Below are 13380 nucleotides of genomic sequence, written 5' to 3'. Positions count from 1 at the left end.
TCCCTACGTTTGTTCTCTACGTCTGTTTCTCTATTTCTACCCTGCAGACATCACCTCTTGATTTTTAAATGGTGCCTGTGCGTTACAGCACTGCGGGTCCCACCCCACATCTGTGAGCCACTCGTTTTCAGGCCGTCCGTTTGGGATGCCCCCGGCTTTGCCGTCAGCCATGCTGTTTATTTTATGTGCTCATTGGCACGTGTTGGCTTGACTGGTTCGAGAGACTCCAGAGTTCCCCGCTGGAGCACACGGAGGCCCCCCAAACCCCACGGCATCACAAGGGATGAGTTTAACAGTCCTGTAGCTCCTTAGAGAGTTGAATCCTTTTCACACTGGAGACGGCAGACTCCTGGGTTTCGAAAGATCGTTACGAGACTGATTCATGTTTCGGCATTCTCATCTGAGAGATGGTTCTGAGATATTTGCATAAGGGAATCTGGATCCTCTAGAGGATCCCGACTCACAGGCGGCTGGACGTGACTTCAGGGCAGCGTGTCTGTGTTTGCAGTCACCTGTGTGCCAGTCAGAGCCGTAAGCCCTCAAGCCGCGCTGGGGTTTGGCCACAGGGGTAGCACGTGCCTGCGACACACAGAGCGGCCAGCTGGGGAGTCACACCCATACTCACCAGCTGCACCAGCGGTCAAGCTTCCGCTCCCACTGAGTGCGGGGCGAGCCTCCAGGGAAGGATGCGCATGCTCCCAGGGCCGGCAGTCCTTGGATGGGACACCCCCCGCCCGCTGCCATCTAATTAGAGCTCCGTGATGCTCTAATGCTGACCTTAGCCAGTGAACAAGACAGAGTTGTCAACGGTGTCGTACAATTGGCATTCAAGGGCTAATTGCTGACAGAGTTTCAAGTGTGAGGGCTGATTATGTTGAACTTGCAAACAAAGCCGTAGAGTAGCTAATCTGGTTGGTTTTTTTCAGTTTTATTGAGGTATGATTGACATCCAGCACCTGTATGGGTTTAAGGTGTGCAGCATGGTGACTTGGCATAGGTACAACCCGTCATGCTTATGTGCTTAGCCACGCTCAGCACTGGCCTGATGGAAGTCTAAATATACAAAGAGATGTAAAAAAAATAGAGAGATTCCAAATCTGAAGCCTCCTCACTGTTGGAATTTGAGTAACATAATATCATCCACAACCTTAAACCGGTGCAACATTAAGCGAATGCAACTGAGCATATTGCTGTGAATTTTTATTGGCTTTGTAGAGATTTTATACTGAATTTATAAATAAGTTTTGGTCTTAGTAATTTAAGAGCTTTAGGAGATTAAGGTGTTTTTATTTGGTATGCTTGTATAATAAGCAATATAATAAAAATTGTTGTCAATAAATGTCCATATTTATTTTCTTCCTTAGGAACGAATTTAGTATTCGAAGATGAAATCGCTGCATTGCAACCTGAAGTAGATAAGCTACAAACTCTAAATGTGAACAAAATTATTGCACTGGGACATTCTGGTTTTGAAATGGATAAACTCATCGCTCAGAAAGTGAAGGGCGTGGACGTAGTGGTGGGAGGACATTCCAACACGTTTCTTTACACAGGTAATGGCAGCGGGAGGGCTAGATGATATACGTTACATATATAGTATAATATATACATGTAATAACGTACATAGGTGGTGCACACTGAGTGGTAACATGTATAAATCTTACTCAAAGAGACTTTTTAAAACATTTTATTGAAATATACGGTTGATTTACAATGTTGTGTTAGTTTCAGGTTTACAGCAAAGTGATTCAGTCATATGTATATGTACATTATTTTTTAGATTCTTTTCCATTATAGGTTATTACAAGATACTGAGTAGAGTTCCCTGTGCCATTCAGTAGGTCCTTGTTGGTTATCTATTTTATACATAGTAGTGTGTATGTTAATCCCAAACTCCGAATTTGTCCGTCCCCTGCTTTCCTCTTTGGTAACCATAAGTTTGTTTTCCATGTCTGTGAGTCTATTTCTGTTTTGTAAATAAGTTCATTTATATCATTTTAAGTTAGAGTCCACATATGAGTGATATCATATGATATTTGTCTTTCTCTGTCTGACTTGCTTCACTTAGTATGATAATCACTAGGTCCATCCATGTTGCTGCAAATGGCATTATTTCATCCTTTTTGATGGCTGAATAGTATTCCAGTGTGTGTATGTACCACATCTTCTTTATCCATTCATCTGTTCATGGACATTTTGGTTGCCTCCATGCAAAGAGACATTACTAAGAGTAACTTATTGGTTTCATGAGTATGTCAATTCCATTCACTTATGTAAATTATAAATATATATAACATACACATTCAAATATTTTTAAATATGCAGAGAAATCAATCATATGTAATTACAAAGCATGCTGTGAAGGAAGAAGTCCACGGTGCTGGGAGAGCAGGTATAGGAGCGCCTGATCGCGTCTGGGGAATCATTAGAGATGATGGTAACTTGGGAAATAATTATCTCTAACCTTTATTGGGCGTTTACCTGAGTCAGGCTTCATGTGCCGCTTAACTTCTTTCATTCTCGAAACAACCTCTAAGGCAGGTATTGTTATTTTCTCCTTTTACAGATGAATAAACTGAAACAAAAAGATGTAAATAATTTGCCTGTGGGCCTCCGGTTCCAGGTCTTACTCTATATTCATGACTGTGGAGGCGGGCGTGGTCTAGGAATGGGAGAAACTAAGATTGCTGAAGTGCAGGGTGGAGGGTCTAGATGAAGCTGGGCCACATCGTGTGGGTCTGATAGGCTATGATGCTCACGTCAAAAACTGTAGTGTTGCTATCCAAGCGAACGTGGGTCTGCTCACCCGCCATGCAGAAAAGCCAGTCCACTGACACCAGGTTGTAGTGAAGGAAAGTACAGCGTTTGTTTGCCAGGTGCCGAGCAAGGAGTCTTGCGCCCAGGAGTCCCACAGGGCCCTGCTCCGTATCAGCTGGGCAGGCGCTTGCCCGGGCCTGCGCTGGGAACGCCCGCATTCCTGAGGGGCTGCTGTTCCGTTCCCTCAGACACCCTCGCTGTTCTAGGGAATACCCTGTTACCGGCTCTAAATGTCAGCCCACAGCTCCTGGCTCCTCCAAGGCTTGCTTCCAAGAGGACGGATTTGCCAAAAGGCTGGAATAGAGTTCTGGTAAACGGTTTTCCCCCTGCCAAGAGGACAGGCTGCGTTTCTAAAGACAGATATGTGGCTCTGTGTGTGGAGAGACGATCTGGGGCGTGAGCCTCTGTGGCTGAATAGAGTGCTGTGGGAACTCTGAAGCCCTGGATTGCTTTCCCTGCCAGTGGTTTTCTGGGGTTGCCAAGTGCACAGGAAGCAGAGAGGGCCCTGCTGTGGGGAACGCAGACTGGAGCCAAACTAGACTGGTTATTGTCTCAGCCACGTGGGAAACGTCCTCCTTGACTCCGATTAAGTCCATCCGAGATGAAGATGACACATCTTTTGTTCAGCGCCGGAGAAAGTCCCCTGTGCTACAGGAGCTGGGGTTGGTGGCTCCTGTTTGTAAAGAGCAAGCTGATCTGATGAGGCATCTGACCCCATAGTTCGATTCCGAATTTTTACGTTCTGTTTAAACTCAGATATATTTATGGAAGGCCGAAAAAATAAAGGCTAAAGAAGTCAGGCTTGCCCTTCTCTTGGGTTTCCAGGAATCTGCCAGACCCCTTTCTGAAACAGATGTAGGGCCTGGACGAGGTGTTGTGCGCCACCTTGTGGATATAATGGGAACTGCACGTTGCCAGGCTTCTCTGGGCTCAGAGGAGGAGCCACCTTCCCTAACCGTGCCCAGCTGAGGTGAGGGGACTGCCACATCCCCGTCCCCTGAAGTAAAGGCCAGGCTCCAAGTCTGTCCAAGGACCACCACAAAACGGAATGCTACTCTTCAATGCATCAGACCATCTATGGCAGTCACCGCCACCATCTGCCGGCCACCCGTAAGCCTGTGCAAATGGAGATGGGACACGGCCTGCACTGGATCTCAAGTCCGTGCTTTTGTAGAAATAAAATTCCAAGGCTTTCTTCTTTATCCAGAGGAAGCAAGACAATGGGAAATTAAGATTGGCCACAGCTATGAATATTTCCTGCTGGTGAAATGTTGGTATTTGCAGCACTTCTGCTCTGTGGTTACTGAGCTAAAGGGGCTGCTTTTGGCTCAGGCGCAAGGCAGGATTGGGTTTTTCATAAACCCAGGTGTACAGCCTAATGTCTTCAGTGAAAAGGGAAGCCCAGACACAGCTTGGGGCACAAAGGTGCAGCCACTGGGCTTGCACCTGCTTTGGTGAGTGCCCTTTGGAAACCAGCTCTCGCAGGCTCTCTGAGAACAGCACGTCGTAGGCTGTGTTGGGCAGTGGAGAGAACATAAGCTCCGGTGTCTCACAGCCCTGCTTTTCAACCCGCCCTCCTTCACATACCAGCTGCGTGACCATGGACGCATGCCTGTGACAACTGGTCTTCTGGTCTACAGTGTGGGGATAATAATAGGAGCTGCCTCGTGGGATTCCTGGAGGATTAAGTGAGATCTAGTCCGGGGCTGGCTCCTGGCTGACTCTCATAACTGGTCCAATGAGGAACCAACACAAACTGAAGTTCTCCGGGCTCTCAGTGAACATCTAATAGGAAGCGCTGGTAGTGGGTGTGCAGAGGGAGGTGATAGAAATAGTAGTGGGTCAAGGGTATCTGTTCTATAGTCTCTGACTCAGAACAGCCCAGATGAGATCCCGCTCTCGCCGGAGGTGAGATGGGAAGTACAGGGCACCCATAGGAGGGGTGCAGTTGCAGAACTGAAACGTGCCAGGTGATCAGAGCCCAGGGCTCATGTTCTGAGTGCCGGGCTCCCACCCTCACACGGCGTGTGTCCGGGAGACCGTGCTGGGATGGGACTCAGCCTCTGGCTCCCCTTTGAGATAAGTGGCTCCCAGGCTCTCCCCAGGGCTCCCCTTTGAGACAGAACTCAGCAGAACCTGGCAGGTCTGTGGTCTGGCTGGGGCGGGAGGTCTGTGTGCCAGTCGGCCACCCCGGTGAATGCGGCTCTTCCTCAAGGCACCCGAGGGGACACAGAACTGAGCAACAAAACCTAAGGATGAAAAAAAAAAAAAACCTAAGGATGGCCTTTTGTCATTTCTACTTTTTATTGAGTATAGTTGATTTACAATGTTGTGTTAATTTCTTGTCATTTCTGCTGATCTTCCACTAAAGAGTCTAAGCTCTGGAGTGTGTGTCTAGCGTTTCTAGAGGTTGCCATTCCCTCATGGGGGAAAGAAATACACACTTATTGAGTATTATGCGCCAGGCAGTCTGCAAGAGGGTTTTGTTTTGTTTTGTTTTAATTTGGCTGTGCCGGGTCTTAGTTGCGGCATACAGGATCTTCAGTTGTGACATGCGAACACTTAGTTGTGGCACGTGGGATCTAGTTCCTTGACCAGGGATCAAACCCGGGCCCTCTGCATTGGGAGCACGGAGTCTTAGCCACTGGACCACGAGGGAAGTCCCAGCAAGAGAGTTTAAATGTTTAATCCTCTCAAGATTCCTGTGAAATAGGAATTGTTATTTTGCCTTTTTTTTTCTTTTACTTTTATTTGCTTTTTTTTTTTTTTTGCAACATTTATTCCCGGGTAATAAGTTTTTGTTTCTTCAGTTTTTTCTGGGGTATCTTTTTGTTCTGTGCAACCTCCTCTTCTGGGTTAGTAACAGTCTGTTCTTTTTCATGAAGGATCAGCTCAATGTGGCAGGGAGAGCTTGTGTTGATCCGACCACAAGCTCTGTAAATCCTGCATTGCATCTTGGGGGCGTTGTTCACTTGAACATGCTCCATGACCAGAGAATCTACATCTAAGCCTTTAAGCTCAGCATTACTCTGCATTTTTGAGCGTGTGCAGTAACAATTCAGCACCTTTTGGAGGCCACCGACCCTGCGTCCGGCCCCACTGTTTGGCCTGGGCGCACCTACCAACTCCACCGTTGGAATGATGGAATGGCACACATTGCTTCTGTAAAGTGACATCCTTCAGATACTTGGTGGCTTTTGGCCTGGGCAGTTTCATGAGTGTCCTTACAGTGAACACGAAGATTTGAACCGCTTGATTTGCATGATTGTATGGGGTTTTCTGGGCCCAGTGAAGAACGGACCCTTTCTAGAGGTCACCATGAGACACTGGACCTCAGGAGTCGGCACCGTTCACAGCCTGCCTGTGCACCCGCCGTCCCCCCGCCCCACTCTCGCCCAGAGCACCCCTCTGCACGTCACAGAGGCCCGACAGCGCCGGAGCACCAAACTGGGGACTCCGACATGTTCCCCACACACAGAAGGACTCCGCCACCAGGGAGGACTCAGTAGACACAAGAGTCTGCCGCCCCAGGGCTTTGAAATTGGCACTGCCAAGCCCGGGATGGCAGCAATCACCCGTTATTATGCCCATTTTACAGATGGGGAAACTGAAGCACGGTGAGGTGAAGTGGCTTGGCTGCTTCACCGGGCCGGTGAGACTGGAGCCAGGGTCAGGATGGAGGCGGGACTGTCTTAGCAGTGTCGCATCTTTGTATGCCACGTAGCACCGGGCACGGTGCCCAGGACTTAGCAAGAGCTTAGCAACCGCTGCTGAGTTGAGAATGGAAAGATTCACGTGCCAAAAGGGCATTCGGAAACAGGGGCAGATGCCCGAGCTGGGCTCTGAAAGACCAGCTGTGTAGAGCAGCAGCTGGCAAATCGTCAGTTCAGAATTCGCAGTCACCTGGCCGGCAGCCTGCAGGCTCCCGGCCGTCCGTGAACAAGGGCCCACTTGATTAACTTTGGATCTTTCATTGCAGGCACTCCACCTTCCAAAGAGGTGCCGGCGGGGCAGTACCCATTCATAGTCACGTCCGATGACGGACGGCAGGTTCCCGTGGTCCAGGCCTATGCTTTTGGCAAATACCTAGGCTATCTGAAGGTCGAGTTTGATGAAAAAGGAAACGTCGTCACTTCACATGGAAATCCCATCCTTCTCAACAGCAGCATTCTGGAAGGTACGTGAAATTCAGGGCAGGGATCCACCAATGCAAAGATCTGGTGGCTGGATTTTTTTTTTCTTTTTTTTTTTCCTTTTTATTTTTTGGTTAATGTTTCAGGACAATGTTTTTGAAGACCCGAGCTTCTTTCTCCCTTGAGTTTACTCTACGCTCTTCGTGGATAAGGAGATTTAAAACACACACGAATTGCAAAAGTCCCACGTGCTCCTCCAAGCCCTCTCAGCATCAGACACTGTGTCGCTGCCTCTCGTGTCTCTTCCAGCTTCACCCTGGCGCAGGAGAGCCACTCTCGGCCCATGTCCAGAGGAGAGCTGATTGTTGGGGCAAAGGGAGCAGTGTACCTGGGCAAGCAGCCCAGTCTCCATGGGCTTCAGGTCATCAAATGCGTGTGTGTCTTTCTTACTTTTTGATCTGGGAATCAAAACGAAAAGACATTTCATGTCATGCATTTCGTACAGTGTACATGAACATTCTCCTGTGCTTCTCTCTCGCCTGCCCTTTCCTGCCTACCGTGATCAGACAGGGAAGGACAGGTGACCAGGGGCCCTGGAGAGCCAGAGCTCCCGACAGCCAGAGGGAGGGGCCGGGACCCTGTAGCCGGACGTCTCAACCCTTTATACCTGCCCTTGGGCCTCTCATTGTCTCCCCACCACTAATGCCCTCCCCGTTGAGCCAGCAGACACTCATTCAGATGTGACGAGTTGATGCTGATTTACTTGGCACGTCTTTAAGATCCAAGCTGGGTCTTACTCCCAGGAAACGGAATAGAGGTTCCTAAGGAAATTTCCCAGTCAAAATCAAAATGTACACAAATACGGTAAAGAACTGTGTACTCACGCCAGGTGAGCTGAATGACGTTTGAGCCTTTCTCCAACATTTAGGCTTTAACTGCAGGCTGATTTGTTTGTTTTCTTCTAGATCCGAGCATAAAAGCAGACATTAACAAATGGAGGACAAAATTAGATAATTACTCGACCCAGGAACTGGGGAAAACAATTGTCTATCTGGATGGTACCACTCAGTCATGCCGCTTTCGAGAATGCAACATGGGCAACCTGATTTGTGATGCTGTGGTGAGTGGTCCACAGGAGAGCAGGGCCCGTGCCTAGTGGGGGAGGATGCAAGGACGGACAACCTGACAGTTACTGAATTGAGGACTTTTAGAAATTAGTCCCCAGACAAAAGCTTGGCGTGTAATCACACTGAGTACCTTGGGAAGGTGCCCGAACCAGACCAGTGGGCCATCCCTTTATTGCTTTACAAGAACGGCAGCCTTGGACTTCCCTGGCGGTCCAGTGGTTAAGATTCCATGCTTCCGCTGCAGGGGGTGCAGGTTCGATCCCTGTTCAGGTGAGTTCTGCATGCTGCGCAGTGCCGCCCAAAAAAAAAGGACAGAAGCCTTTATTTCAAGGTGCTCATCTTAGGTGTCTGAATATTGGATGTTGCTTTCCTTTGGTAAGATGACCTGAATCCACAAACTCTGCTCCTCCCAAGAAGTAGACATAGAATTAAATGCATCTGCCTGGGCCTATCTAGGCCAGAGTGTGTTTCACTGATCTGTCCTCTTGACCCCAGAGAACTCGGCCTTGTGTGAACCACCTTCACAAGCAAGGCCGTTATCACAAGAATAATAAGTCCCAGAGCAAGTTCCCACACCAAAAACACCCCTCTGTCCACCTGTCTGCGGGCAGCCCCCCCGGGAGGGCCGCCGTGCCCAGCCGAGGTCTCCAGAGACTCACCACGCCCAGGGGCACGCAGGAGGCCGTTCCTTTGTCTGGGCTCAGCTCGGTGCCGGGTGCCCGGCACCTGGGAGGCAGCCACACTCAATAAGTGTCTGCCAAGTAAATGACGATACTCACGCTTTCCAAGGTGGGACAAGTGCTGGAAGCTCAGCATCGCACGGTCAATGCGAGACAAGCAGCTAACGAGAAGCCAGAGCTGTGAATGTGCAGAGGCAGGTCTGGAAGGAAACACCCCAGGCTCTAGCAGGGCTTACCTAACAAAGAGAGAATGAGCCCCTTCTCCCGCTAAGCATCAGGAACACTGCAGCTGTGCTGCCCTCAGCCGCCCTGTGGCCCTGTGTCTCCCTCACCTCTTCCACCATCATATGTTTTCAAATGAGAATGTAATTCGTTTTATTTCTTGTAACTAAACATATGTTTTGTAAAAGAAAAGGAAGAATGAAACTGACTCTCCCCCGTTTCAGGGGCTCCCCCGTCTCTCTCTTGTATCCAAAATTGCCAACTTGGGAACTGGCTGGGGACCTAGACATGGATGCCAGGGTCCTTTGTGGCCTGAGGTCTGGAGTTGAAAGGCTTCTGGGCTCCACCCTTAGGAGCAAATGTGGGTCCTGCCCTGGAGGAGCCCCGGGGGGAGCAGCCCTGTGGGTCAGTCTGCACAGAAGCCCCTTTCTCCTACTTCGAGTGCTGGCTTTGCTAAGGGCCCCTGGCCTGGCGGGTTGCAGGGGTCTTAGGAGAGGGGCTCAGAGCTACTGGCTACTCAAGAGTCTGACCTGGGACTGGTCACAGTGTCTGAGGTTTGCTTCTCAGGGCATGAGACTAGTTCTGATGAATTACACTTGAGAAAGCTCTGGGCACACACAGGAACAGGGCAACAGCAGCTTTATTTGCTCGGTGCAGCTAACCAAGTTCCGGGCACTGACCCTAAGGAGGAGGACCCAGAATAACGAGTGTAAATTCATGCTGCTGTTGCAGATTAACAACAACCTGAGACACCCGGATGAGATGTCCTGGAACCATGTGTCCATGTGCATTTTAAACGGAGGCAGCATCCGGTCACCCATTGACGAGCGGAACAACGGTATGCTCCCGGCTCCTGGCCCCCGGCCTCAGCTCAGCGTGCTGTCTGACCAGTCCCCCAAGACCCCCCCCCCACCGTGCCAGGCCCTTCGGCCATTCGAGTCAGTGCCCCACCTGAAGGGCGCACACAGGCTTGTGTGTTCTTGGATGCATTTGCTCACAGAGGGAGCAGCCAGCCTTACTGGCACCAAGGTTTAGCTCAACTTATGATTCACACAGCAAAACGCAAATGGTGGCTGATATATGCAAAATAGTGATGGCCTCCCCCTGGATATCTGGAAAGAGGAGGACAAAATTGCCCATCTTGGGACGTCCCTGGCGGTCCAGTGGTTAGGACTTTGCGCTTCCCCTGCAGGGGGCACGGGTTCCATCCCTGGTCGAGGAACTAAGAGCCCACATGCCATGCGGCATGGCCAAAAAAAAAAAAAAAAATTGCCCATCTTAGGTGCTGGGAAAAAAGAGCTGGGTAAGTTCCTCTAGTGCATTTACAGGTATCCAGGATTATAGCACATGGTAAAACAAACCAACCAGACAGATATTCAAGACACTGTTGTAGTCTTCCCTTATAACGGTGTCAAAAAGTGTCAGCCTCAGTGGTGGAGGGCACGGCCAGAGGCCCCTTGATTCCATCCTCCCCCTAAGTGTCAGGAACACTTAGACGCAGCTGTGCTGTCCTCAGAGCCTCCCTGTGCCCCGTGTCTCCTTAACCTGCTCCGCCAGTCCTAAAGGACACTGGCCATGGGGTGTGCTAGTTCTCCAGCTGTTTTCCTCCTCGCCTCCTCTGTGACTACCCACAGGCACAATTACCTGGGAGAACCTGGCTGCTGTGTTGCCCTTTGGAGGCACCTTTGACCTGGTCCAATTAAAAGGCTCCACCCTGAAGAAGGCCTTCGAGCACAGCGTGTACCGCTACGGCCAGTCCACAGGGGAGTTCCTGCAGGTGGGCGGTAAGTCACCTTGCAAGGTGGGGTGGGCTTTCCTGCTGGTTGGCTTAGCTCCCCCCTTACCAGAACCTCTTGGTCAGGCCTGTTAGGGTTTTCACACACCCAACACCAACGCATAGTCTTTGAATGGCCAGACCACTGGAGTAGGTCGGGGTCAAAGCCCCAAGGCCCCGAAAATGAGCACCATTTGCCAAGTCTGATTTGGACATCGGATGGTCTCGGCAGGAGCTGGCCCCCCAAACTCTAAGCAGGTCAGCTGCCTTGAGGTCTAGTTTCTATTAAAATCTTAGTTGCTTCAACATTCAATATTCTTCGTAAAAAAACAGAAAAGGATTTTTTTTTGTCTGTTTTTTCTGTGAGTGCCTGGAACCATACAGAAGTTCAAAGGAATGCAGTGTCCAATAAGTATTAACAAGGATGATTTCTGGGCGGGGCAGTCTGGACAAGACATAGGAACTTGGCTCTGGTTCCAGTGGGACCTGGGGCAAGCCCTCAGCCTCTAGGAGCACAGTGAGAAAATGGGCCTGCTTATCTCATGGATTGCAGTGAAAACGGAAGGAAAACAAATGCTTCCCAAATTGTCATGGACTTCTGAAATGCTTTCGTCAATAATTAAGTCCACAGTCCAATGAATTCAACTTTAAATTAATATGAATAATCTTGTTTGATTCTGACTCCACATTCTGGCCTGAGTTTCCGGCCTGTAGATAGCGGGCCGCACCTGAGGGCTGTGATTGCTTTGTGAAGTCTTCCCTCTGCAGGGCACTCCGCTGCTGGGATCGAGGGGCTGCAGAGTGTGGTGGGGTCCAGGCTGCTGCCTGTGGGGTAGCCCAGATATTCTGCGTTTTCCAGGACAGAGTGGAGGGAACACCGGGGCTCTGGTGCCCCAGCACAGTGCTGGGTAGTCGTATGTTTTGTGAAAGTCACCCAAGCCCAAATTATTAACGTCTCTTAGTCATCAAGATGGTGCAAGGTTCTGTGCCTGTCATCTGTTCCTCATTTTCCAGAGCCACTGAACCGAGTTGCTGGACCAATTAACTCAGGATTTTAAAAAGGTCTGTTTTCTCCCTGCAGAGTCACCTCTCGCCCACTCTGGGCCAGAGCCAGTTTTCCTCCTGGGGGTTCTCAGACCTCCCAGAAGGACTCAAGGACAAACCTAACCAGATAGGGTAGCTGCAATGTCACCTCAGCTCTCTTGCTGAAATTTCACTCAAGCTCAAACTAAATGAAAACTAAGCCCAGTGCCCCAATTCCAGATTTGGCCCTTTCCTAGAAAACAGAAATTTCCCTTTGGATCCAGTGAAAACATACAGGCTCATTTCTTTTCTAGGAATTCACGTGGTGTACGATCTTTCCCGAAACCCCGGGGAAAGAGTGGTCAAATTAGAGGTCCTTTGCACCCAGTGTCGCGTGCCCAGTTACGAGCCCCTCAGAATGGATGAGGTGTACAAGGTGATCCTCCCGAACTTCCTTGCCAAGGGTGGGGATGGATTCCGGATGATAAAAGACGAAGTGTTAAAACATGACTCTGGTAAGCACAAGTGTCTCCACCCCTCCCTAGCCCAGAGGTACCCGAGAACAGAACTGGTCCCAAGAGGGGAGCTACGCATAATGCTCGGAGGGCAAAGCCAGAAATCCAGATGCGTCCCCACATTGCTGACCACTTCCTGCTTTGTTTGTTGGGAAACAGCAGCACGGCCTGGGGGAATATTGCCCTGCCTCTCCCCAGCACACGTACCCATCCACCCAAGCCCAGGGAAAAAAATTTTTCCATGTGTTTTAAAACTCTTTTAAATACATATAACCAGCTATTTAAATTGTGAAATATCAATCAGTGTGGCACTTATAGAAAAACCAGACTTCTAGAACTTTAGGCTGGATGTGGGAAACTATATTAAATCATCTAAGCTTTCTTGAAGAAGCTTTTAGTGTAAACAGGTCAGGTAGGCGTGGATGGGATATGTCCCCTGCCCCGTTCTGCACAGTGGGTTGGAGCAAATTATAGGAACCACCACACTTGACCCCAGGTGATATTTCCAGCAGCAGTGAGGGTCATTATACCCCCTGCTCATTTTTTAAAATCCAACTGAGAACCACCTCCTATGCATAGAGTCCACTGCCAGTACACTACCCCTTCCTGTTCTCCAGGGCAGAAACTAGTGTGTTTATAAGACACGTGCACAGCTTCCCTGCATCTGTCTCCAGCAAGGAGCTCAGCCAGGTTCCTCTTCAGCCTTATCATAGGGGACTGCCATTTTCGCTGTGTATCCCAAGGAGGGTGAAGGACAGATCCAGGGCAAAGGAGACAGCCTTTCCTGGGAGGAAAGGCGCCAGGCACTTCCACCCATCCCATGATAGGAAATGGAAAGGCAGGCTTAAAAGGTGTCCTCTCGAGCCCTGCATGAAACAAAGAAGTTGATGACTGTGCATCACCAAGGCCAGACTGACAGGTGCTGGAGAGAAGGACCTTACATAGAAGAAGGCTGAGGAAGCCTTGGCCCTAAGGCTTCTCAACCCTGGCTCTTCATTAGAATCACTTGGGGAGCATTTTAAATTAAATACCAATGCACTGGTCCCAACTTTTAAGAGATTCTGATTTACCTGGGTGGGGCAAAAGTCT

The 13380-nt window shown here is 49.6% G+C and overlaps 1 protein-coding gene across 2 annotated transcripts in view; it reads left to right on the top strand.

Moving 5' to 3' along the window:
• The window catches only part of NT5E (5'-nucleotidase ecto), a 35121-nt gene that overhangs the window by 19204 nt on the left and 2537 nt on the right, over window positions 1-13380 (top strand). The window contains exons 3-8 of one of the 2 annotated variants that reach the window (XM_060030269.1): window positions 1365-1553; window positions 6797-6994; window positions 7916-8070; window positions 9712-9817; window positions 10614-10763; window positions 12091-12212. In XM_060030269.1, coding sequence (XP_059886252.1) covers window positions 1365-1553; window positions 6797-6994; window positions 7916-8070; window positions 9712-9817; window positions 10614-10763; window positions 12091-12212 — 920 coding nt within the window. Of the gene's footprint in view, window positions 1-1364; window positions 1554-6796; window positions 6995-7915; window positions 8071-9711; window positions 9818-10613; window positions 10764-12090; window positions 12292-13380 lie in introns of both variants that reach the window. The other variant, XM_060030268.1, reaches the window with a different exon arrangement.

The sequence above is a fragment of the Delphinus delphis genome, chromosome 14 (assembly GCF_949987515.2).
Source record: "Delphinus delphis chromosome 14, mDelDel1.2, whole genome shotgun sequence".
NCBI classification, from domain to species: Eukaryota; Metazoa; Chordata; class Mammalia; order Artiodactyla; family Delphinidae; genus Delphinus; species Delphinus delphis.
This window is presented reverse-complemented; position numbering and strand designations above follow the sequence as displayed.